Below are 10,613 nucleotides of genomic sequence, written 5' to 3'. Positions count from 1 at the left end.
AACACACACACACACACACACACACACACACACACACATCCTCTTACCCCAATTCAACATTCCATCTCTTTTCATAAACAGATTTAAAAAAATAAAAACAAAGTATCGCTGATTTTGTTTTTAAATCAGAACAACAGACCAACTCCCACCGACAACATCCTGATCAATGCCAAAGATGACAATTTCTGTGCTGCCTTCATCGATGGGCACCGCCAGAAAGACTTGATGGTCCTTTCATCGTCTGCCATCACACGATCCGAGGCTTGGGGCTTTTGGAACTTTGTCTACCATCACAACGTGAGAACTCTCGTACAACTTAACCCAAACGAATTTTCTGGGCTTGCTGTACAGTCCGACAAGGTGTCAGGATTTGAACCCCGAACACAACACGATGAACCCGTCCAAAGAGACAGAAGCTGTAATAACGTGAGTTCATCTGACTTGGACTCGGTGCAGTTTTCCGGTGTGAGATGGGAAGAGAACGGTATTGTTTTAACAGTCAAGACACTTTGTGAACACCGGTATCACGAAATCGTTGTCAAAGACATCTCTTTGGAGGTACGACGCGCAACTGGGAAAAAAGAAGTACGAGAAGTTCGTCTATTTTCTTTGGTACACAACACGGAGACCGTATCTATGACTGTGGATGATAAAAGTAACCCAAGAAAAACAAACAAAACGAAGGCAAAACGTGAGAAAAAGGTTCGTCAACAAAACGGACGTGTTGGAAAGCGTAGACAGAGACGCCGGAGAACATCAAAGGTCGGGAGCAGGGATATTCCAAATCTGATGCAGGGGCTCGGTGGCCCAACTGCGACATCTCCAAATAGCCATCAGGCAAATCATTCAGAAATTTCTCCTATATACTTGCAAACCTTTACTCCTCAAACACCAAATCAAAGCTATTGGCTACCCGTCACTCCAGAGTTGATGAATCCATGTTACTGGTCGTCTTGGACTCCGCAGCCTGCTGATCCAAACCACTTGCAGTACTCCACTCCCCAGAACCTCTCTACGTATCCACACTACTCGCAATCTCTCAATCCTCAATCTGCCAGTCCCGGTTTTTGGATATCCGTCAATCCACAATCCATTAATCCAGATCACTGTCAATCTCTGAATCTTCAAGCATATCATCCCTACACCTGGCAATCATTAAATCCTCAATCATCTAATCCCAAAACATGGCAATCTCTTGATCTGCAATTCTTTAAACCCGACACCAGACAAGCTGTCAACCCTCAGTCATCAAATCCGGATGTCCCAGGATCATGCTGTCCGGACGTTCAAGGATATTTACCTTCCGTAAATTGTTTTTGGGAAAAAGGGCAGGCTGTCAACTGCTCCCACGCAAGATCAAAATGGTGTTCTCAAGACTCTGATCAAAAGCTGCATTGCTCAGGTGCACCACTGCCTTCCTCATACTCATCACAAAATCAGCCTTCTCCATGCCCGCTCCATTCAGTCGGACAGGTGACTGTTGGTTTTTTCCCACATCCTGACGACCAAATGACGCCATTCCAAGCACCTGCAACACGCCAGTATGACCTGCCAGACAACATGAAGGGTTACCATACTATGTCCGACCAAGTATCTGCTCTAAGCGAGGAGCGGAAAAACGGAGATGCTGTAGACAATATTTCCCGCACAAAGATACACAGACCAGATTGCCTTTACCGGGAACAAAATTTAAATCTGAACCCATCCCCGCACCCAGCGACCAATTTGGTCTTTAGTGTTAATAGAGAGCCCGAAAACTCCAAGCACCGTCGTCTGACAGCTCAACAAAACACGCAGAGTAAACCAGGGGGGTCCGATAGAAAGCAAGAGATGCTGAGCACAATACTAGAAAACTCAATGAACACAGTACAAGTTCGGCTACCAGAGACGCTTGCACAACGAGGCATAAGACTAAAGCAGCCGTTGGGAAATTTCGAAAAAGTAAATACGGTAAACGGAGGAAGTATACAGAAACATTCATTGATTAAACCGCTTACGAAGGCAGAAGGTACCGTAACTGTGGAAAGAGAACCACAAAACAATCCAGAACAGCCCAGAATCTCAACAGCACAGAATTTATTAGAAAGGTCGCCACAACCAGTCAATTGGTCAGACGCAATAACACAGAAAGGAAATCGGTCTATTCTACAACAAGAAGTGCATTTGAAAGAGGCAGAGCAGTACGTCTTGAAGAATGACGGAACAATACGGGAGCAAGAGCTAATGATTCCTACACAAGAAAGGCAACAGAAACATCCCGAGCAACCATCTATAACAGTGAAAGAACCTCTTACACACTCAACTGAATTACCAAGAACGTCAAAACAGTTGGTTTTTAAACCTGGATACCAGGACAACAACTTCATGAGAAAAAGAGAAGAATCTCTTGAACACAAAATAGAGCCCAAAACTTTGCATGGATCAGTTAGAATTCCAGAATTACGGGCATCAAAAATTCTGAATAATCCAGTCATAAAGTCTGAGTCTTACACTGTAACCTCTAACATCCCCACGTCAGAGAATATCAACTCTTCCAGTACTGGAAAACGAGAGCTTTTAGAAGAGCAAATCTGCGAGATAGAGACAGTCAATTTAGAAAAATCATTTACCCCTAGCGAAACAGAGTCATTGCCTGAACAAATTGGAGGAATTATTGAAACACCCCCATTTATAAACGGCACACTTGACGAACAAGCAGAAAACACCGTGCAATCACCACTTATTCAATCGAAAACGAAATATGGCCAACAATTCTTTAAAGTGGAGAAAGCACTTGTCGACAAGAAAATCTCCCCTCTAGAGGCGTACGAAGAATCGATGAGAAACCCGACACTTTGTATTTCAGAGGCGGGAGAGTCACGTAGTAGGAAAAACAGTGTCTGTACAATTGTCCCCACCCAGTTAATGGACGGACACTTTATTGACGAAAGTGGTTTGGGCAAACCGGTGAGCCCTGAACAGTATAGCGACCCTGTTGAGGAATTTCATGCAGATTTTTTTACCACATCAAGTGAAACGTCATCAACGCCTGAACACACGACGAGTGTGTTCAAACCGAAAATACCAGATGAAATTGCAGCCGTGAGCGATTCACCCTCAGTGGCAAATGACGTCATTCAGCTTGTCTCACATTTTTCTCCGGTCTTAGAAAATGACAGAAAAGCAGAAGTGAAAATGTCGCGTGGAAACAAAACGCTTCAGAATTTCCCTTGCTCAGACTCTCCCGTTTTCAACAAAATCAGAAATGGGTTTGAGCAAACCAACACAAACATCAAGGAACCGAAGTTTTCCAAACCCTCCTACTGCCCGGGTCAACTGTCGCCACAGCAAGACGTGTCTTTACTCACTACGCTCGACTTTCTCTGCGAAAATACGTGCAACTCTGCAGTCTCCCCTTCGTGGAATTCTGACTCAAAATATCAACGGAAATTCCTGAATAATTCTAAACGTTGGCGTGACCGAAATGCAAAACAAAAGACAGCTACTTCTGGTGACAAGGCTAGACAGAAGTTACTGTTTAGATGCCAACAACTCACCAATCGTCATTGCAAAGATAGAAATAAGCACAGAGCAGGCACTGGAATAGCTCACAAAACATGTTCTATGGTAAAGGTCGGAATAACTGAAAATACAGCGAAGCGTCTCGAGGACATCAACTGCTCTAACGCTGTTCAAGCTCCCAAAAGAAAGGGAATCAGGTGAGAGACAGTTCGGTAGCAGACTTGACACGTCCTACCAAAGCCCCCAGTCGGTATCAATCATAACGGTGTAATTGTTTGTGCAAGCACTTTTCAGCAAAGTCACGTTTTTATAAAGCCAGGCACTCCAAATTAAATGTTTACGTTCGATTTTGCAAAGCTAGGAGATTAGTGAATAGTTTTGTCAACTCTACCAAAAATCTGATTTTAAGAATACCGCTTTGGCGATTCGAACCAGAGTCATGCGTCATACAGCTCAGCGTTGCACCAATTTGCTTTATAGAGCATCTGTACAAATTGTGCCGCCATTAGAATTCTAAAAAGGTGTTTATTTCTCTGTTGGTGTTGTTTTCCTTCTTAAAGTTGTTGTTGTTGTTGTTGTTGTTGTTGTTGTTGTTGTTGTTGTTGTTGTTGTTGTTGTTGTTGTTGTTTTATTCTAATCAGCAATCAGTCGGCACTAAGATATGCTGGGAATTTTAATGTGATCTTTACAACAACAAAAACATTTTAAAAAAGAAACCAGCTGCCTTCTGAGCTCTAGCCCGGCGGTCTGTCGATATGGCAAAGATTTTATAGGTTTTTATTGAGCCCCGGAACCTGAAATCTCATTTTCATTTTCACGGGTCCAGTAGCTTTACAACTAGCTAGGCTACGGGCGCCACATGCTGATGTTATTGTTGTTGTTATTATTCAGTTTTACAATAAATCAGTATTAAAGAAAAGATTTTAAAACAATATTTTACACATTTTCATGCAGTCTATCTTTGGATACATTTGATATTTTTTTAGACGTATTCAATTATTTAAAGCAATGCTTTAGTCACAAAAGATGATAATCATATCGACTTTTTTCTCTTTTGCCACACAAATACAGGCAGTCATCTAGTCCCTTTGTTATGACACCAGACCTCTTACTGAGACTCCAGGAGCTTGTCATGGATTGGCAAACAGCGCCATCACAGCTGCAACTACAGCAGCAGCAACAACACCAACAGCAACAACAGCATCACCATCATCAACAACAACCACACCAGCAGCTGAAAATACCACGCTTCTCAGACCAGAGCCCAGAATCACGGACATCAGTTCGCAACACCACGACGGTAGCAGCTGCTGCGCACAATTCCTGCAGCCCCACCCACTACACCTGTAGCTCCGCCCACTATTCCCATCGCCCCGCCCACTCACCGATACTGATTCAGTATGATAAAGCTGAAAGTCCCGCATCTGCGGCGTCGTTGCTGTTCTGCGCCGTGGTGTTGATGTGTGAGAAAGTGCAAGAGGACGGGGAGGTGGACGTGTACCACACGGTGAAGTACTTGAGGAGCAAGGAACCCAGCGCTGTTCGCGACATGGTTAGATAATATTATGTTTACTTTTATTCAATTACTCTTTCTATTACGTTTTACGAAACCAAACACCCAATGCTATCGTCATTTTCCTCTACTTCTTGTGTATGTTTGCCACTGTCTTGTGACCCGCTATTTCCGGGGTGCCTTGATAATCGAAGAAGACTTTGTGCTGTTGAACCTAGAGAGGTGAGCAGAGTAAGCCTGATTCCCTGTTTGGACTTCTTTGTTGACATCCATGACCCCTTGGCGCCCATATGACCTTATGCAGTTGTGAGCGCGGTAAAAGATTTTTTTTAAAACCATCCCTTAATGCAACTTTTTAAAAATCCAACAGACATACTATTTTTAGTTAATCTTGTTGCAACAGGTGATATGATAGCAATAGGTTTTTATTCAAAATGTTCAATGTGTCCCGCGCACTCTTATGACCTTATGTAGTTACGAGGGGCATAAAACACTTACAACAATAACAAAAACCAAAAAAGAATAGTGGATTGGAGGTTATAGGATTAGGTGGAAGAACCCCCCCCCCCCCCCTCACACACACACACACAAACACACACACATTTTTAACACCTTCCGAAACTTGACTGACCTACTATACACGTTTGGGGTCTCCACTTTTATTGCATATTTTTGCACCATAGGTCAAGTATTTGAAGTTGGGACTCAGTTTTATTTGTACCAAAACACATACATAGATACCAGCAGATGAGAGGTCAATCAATATCAAGTGTGCGTCGGTAATGCGGTGTTTAGGGGGATAGTCATCCGAGAATATCCGTGCGCAAGACCGATAATCCTTTTTTAATGAACTACAACAACAACAACAACAACAAGGGCAACAACAACAACAACAACAACAACAACAACAACAACAACAACAATAACAATAACAAAAAGAATACAGGGCACTCCATAGTTAAGATTAGCGAAGGTATACGGATTGTCTATATCTTTGACACTGTGTCTTTTTCATGCTCTTATGCATTTATGCAATAAAATGTGTGTATTCATGTATGCCAATGTAAACCACATTTATTCCCAAGAGAATAAAAAAAGCAGAATTATTGATAATAATATTTGACTGTATTTATACACTGCCTTGTACTGTTACCCTGTCTACAGGCGGAGTACAGACTCCTCTACGACTGCCTTGACCTTTATATGTCCGACTACATGTGTCACGTGACCAACACTGACCGCTGGAAGCTCCGGCCAGCCATAGACCTCAGCTACAGGCCGGGTTAGTGTTGCAAAGTCGAGTTGAGTATGATGTTGAAATCTGACGGAAAGACGGAGATCCTGGACAGAACGTCTTCCGGGAGAGGGACATGAACTGAGGCCTGTGCTGTGGTTGTTTGTTTGCTTGTGGGATTTTTATGGGGGGGGGGGGGGGGTTGGGGGGGAGGGGGGGTCTGAAAATCACAGCATAGACAATTGAAATACTTTCTGTTAGCCAGTTATATGCAAGATACCATGGTGAAATCAGGCGTTCGTTAAAATAATGATATAAAAAAAACATCATTTTCCACCGCTTTGGCAATTTCAGTCGATCTTTAGTTGTTTTGCTCAACATTTTATATCCATTTTAAAACACAATTTTTCGTACGGATTTCACTGAAAAACGTGCACAAAATGTAAATTCTGAGTTTCCCAGGACTTTCACACTATGGAAGTCACCAGATTTGGGGGGACATTTTTTCGCTTAGTTTATCTCTGACACCAGACAAACCCCACCTTATGAAATTGCAAACATTTTTACTTTTATTTAAGACTGATAAGTATTTTTTCCACCAAAAGGAAGACAAGCTATAAAAGTTTATATCAATAATTCAACATGTCCAAAAAAGGACCAGAGCTTGATTCCACTGTCTTGACACCATTATTACTCCCTCCTTTTGTGTGCCAACCTCAGCAGTACGTTGGCAAAGTGTCCTGCCCTGTCCTCATACAAGGAAAGTTGTAGGGTGCCTCTGTAGGTTCTACTTCTTTTTTGTTTTCCTGTGTATTGTTATTATTATTATTATTATTATTATTATTATTATTATTATTATTATTATTATTATTGTTATTACTATTATTATTGTTGTTGTTATTATTATTATTATTATTATTATTATTATTATTATTATTATTATTATTATTATTATTATTATTATTATTACTACTACTATGTAGCATACATGTCCTTTCGTTCAGCAAATTATTAGAAGGGGTAGGAAGACGGCGAGTATAATCCTGTTGTAGAATGAAGAGAAATACGCTCACTTAAGGCCTTCCAGGACGAGACATTACATTCGTACATTCACTCGAACAGCTTGGCGACTTCCCTGAACTCTCACTCATGAACTCACGTTCCACACATAACAACACACAAGGTTAGTCGTCACAACTATTATTATTATTATTATTATTATTATTATTATTATTATTATTATTATTATTATTATTATTATTATTAATTATTATTAATTATTATTATTATTATTATTATTATTATTATTATTATTATTATTATTATTATATTATTATTATTATTATTATTATTATTATTATTATTATTATTATTATTATTATTATTGTTTCTCTTATTATTTTCCTGTGTTGAAAGCAACCTCACATCTCATATTTTCAAAGATGAAAGGCACCCTATTGCTTATGTCAGTCGTTATTTTTTTGTTCATTCACTAAAAGGTGGATACTTCGTTGATGTGGTTCACTTTACTCGAAATTCACTCTTCAACAACCCACCCCCTCCTCACCAACCTTTCTTTTAAGTAAATCTTCAGGCCCTGACGTCACAGATGAAAAACACGACTAGCCGAAGAGAGGACCCAAAGACCGGAACCGGGACTAGACCACCTGGTACGTTACGACCACTTGATGACGAAGGCAATGCGTCGAGAAATGGATCCCGAGATACGAGGGTAGGGTATCAGAGAAAGACCAAATGTTCCGTTGATGGGAGGAACCCGCAAAGAGAAGAAAACTTAAACATTTCTCACCTATCACAGAGTGAGGACGGCTTTCAAAAGAAGCAACACTCTACCGTCATTGAAATGGATTTAGAGTCAAAACGTTTCCTACGAAAATCGTGCCATACCGAGACGTGCCGTAACCCTAGAACCCGCGCTCGTTATGACAAAATCGAAGGCGCAAACAGAAGGATTGAAAGTAATCCTTTAAACAATATACAAAATTTTCACAATTTAGGGAAATCACGAGTTTGCTACAGGAGAGGTGACGCAAATGCTGATGACGTAAATACGACGAGAAGCTGCGTCTTTTCTTCTGGTTCTTTTCTGAAAGGTGGAGACAGCTATCGTAAGCCGTGCAGTGTTCAAAAAAGGAATGGTCGAACCTCCGTCACCGACACTAAGTGTTCATCTTTTCCAAAGGAGGAAAAATCAATTACAGAAAGTCATACAACGTCCATGATATGGAGTCAGTCTGCCCAAGGTCCAAAGCCTCACCATTTAGCGGTTACTGCTGATAACGTAACCGATAACCACAACGACATCGTGTTGAGAGGAGAAGATGTGGGTGACAAGATGGAGACGAAGTTACTTTTAAACATTAACAAAAGTACCACCTGTATAAATAACGATGAACGCAACGAACGGTGTTTTGGTAGAGAAAGGTTGAAGGAAGACTACAAATCATCTTCTGATCTAGTCGATAACGAGATTTGTTCGAGATCAAAGTTATCGAAAAATATCGAGAATGCGGGTTATGAGGATGAGAGTGACGGAGGCGCGGAGAGTTTGGCTAGCTCTGACGTCCATCTGTTGGCGGGGGAGGCGAGTGTGAGGTGTATTGAGGAGTTGGCGCGGTCAATGAACAGAGACAGGAGACTAGACACAGCGCATGTGTGAGGGCAGAGAAATGTTGACTTTGACGGGGGTAAAAACTTTATGGCCAGCAGCTGAAGTATTGGGCGCTAGAAAGAAGAAACTAAACTGTATTAAAATTGCCTCGTTACGAAACTTAATAAAAGCTGATAGCGTTCTTTCTTTTTTCACTTTCTCTCTTTTTAAAAAGTTCATTTTTCATCTATTTCCATTTTTTCAAAAATAGGTATTTACGTTATTTATTTTTTCAAATATTTATTTTCTCTGTAACATAATTTTTTTTCAAAGAGGTTCTTATTATTTTTAGATATAATACTATAAACTACTATTTTTTCTTTAGATATATCAGTGAGTAGATCAAGTGCTGTGTGCTCGAAATTACCTATTTTTGTCAACCAAAGAGTTTGGGATTTGTCATAAATAGTACAGCCATATATTGACACAACGTAGAGAATGGACCAGATTGGTTGCTTATTATGTCGAAGTCCAGCTGGCATTCGGAGAAACTGGGTAAACAAATATGTGCAATAAACTCCGCTACCCTAGGCTTACCAAGTTGTACCTGCACGGTAGCTAGGTTTGAGAAATTTGACGTCAACAATTTAAAGTTTCAAAGCAAGACAAGTTTTTTTATTTTATTTTTTTTTTTTCAAATACAATATTATTTTATGTTCATGGCCACTCTGAACTATCGTAGGATTTTGCAAGAGCTAATAGAACATTTTGGTTTCTGACCTCATGGTCTGAGTCTTAGTAACTCAAACCAAACCAAAAATGTCAAAGGGAACTCTGTAATTCTGAGGTAGCGCCTTAAGTCCTAACTGTGGGAAGAAGTTAAACGTCCAGCCTCTGCATGGCAGACAAATGCTGCCCTGTCGGGTATTACCGATTGCTTTATGGTCCCATCGACACGGTTAACTCCAATCTTTTAAGAGGTAGGCTTGATGTAACTGTGCACGTGAAGGTCAACCCATGTTAGATGGGATACATAGTATGTTTCACAAAAGACAGAGGACAGTACAGTGTCGTCGGTGGCCTAGTGGTAAGGCTACCGGGCCCGTAATCGTGAGATTGTGGGTTCGGGGTTCGAGCCTCAGCTTGGTCCGACGTTGGGTCCTTGAAAAACGCACTTTACACGGTTTCCCATCCGCCTTTGTCCTTTATGAGATGGACTTTAAACTCGTACGCCCCGCCTCTTAAATGACCTAATTGCATTGATAGAGGCGTTAAAACCACACCATTTAACAATTTCAGAAGTAGAAACTAAAAAAAAAAAATAGTAATATAATTTTGGGAATTGAACTCTAGATCTAGTCTCGTGTGTGCAACGGCTCAAAGCTTAACCCCTACACCACACCCCAGACGCGATCTACATTATTACAGCGTTAAACTCACTCAGATGCCAGAGACAAAAGGAGGCTGGCTGCCCGCTGGGCGCTGTGCGCGGATGTCGCTGCGTCCTGGTACAGGCTGGTAAAACCGCGGGAGACCGAGGAAAACACAGGAATTCACGCCGCTAACGGGGATCAAGTAACACGATGAATATTGAGGGGATCACCTCACTAAAATAGGACAAAGCTGCGTGTGATTCTACGGTCACCATGTCGTTTGTATGTGTATGAGTAACTGTATGTGTGTATGTGTATGTGCGCGTGTGTGTATGTGTCTCCATGCATGCGTGTGTGTGTGTGTGTGTGTGTGTGTGTGTG

At 41.2% G+C, this 10,613-nt stretch overlaps 1 protein-coding gene across 1 annotated transcript in view; it reads left to right on the top strand.

Moving 5' to 3' along the window:
- Window positions 1–9,088, top strand: part of LOC101853584 — a gene marked incomplete in the record, with an annotated part of 39,619 nt that extends 30,531 nt beyond the window's left edge. Inside the window, 4 exon segments of the mRNA XM_005108504.2 lie at window positions 130–3,698; window positions 4,573–5,053; window positions 6,179–6,296; window positions 7,832–9,088. Coding sequence (XP_005108561.2) covers window positions 130–3,698; window positions 4,573–5,053; window positions 6,179–6,296; window positions 7,832–8,928 — 5,265 coding nt within the window.
- Between the last annotated feature and the right edge of the window lie 1,525 nt (window positions 9,089–10,613).

The sequence above is a fragment of the Aplysia californica genome, unplaced genomic scaffold, assembly GCF_000002075.1.
Source record: "Aplysia californica isolate F4 #8 unplaced genomic scaffold, AplCal3.0 scaffold00694, whole genome shotgun sequence".
NCBI classification, from domain to species: domain Eukaryota; kingdom Metazoa; phylum Mollusca; class Gastropoda; order Aplysiida; family Aplysiidae; genus Aplysia; species Aplysia californica.
This window is presented reverse-complemented; position numbering and strand designations above follow the sequence as displayed.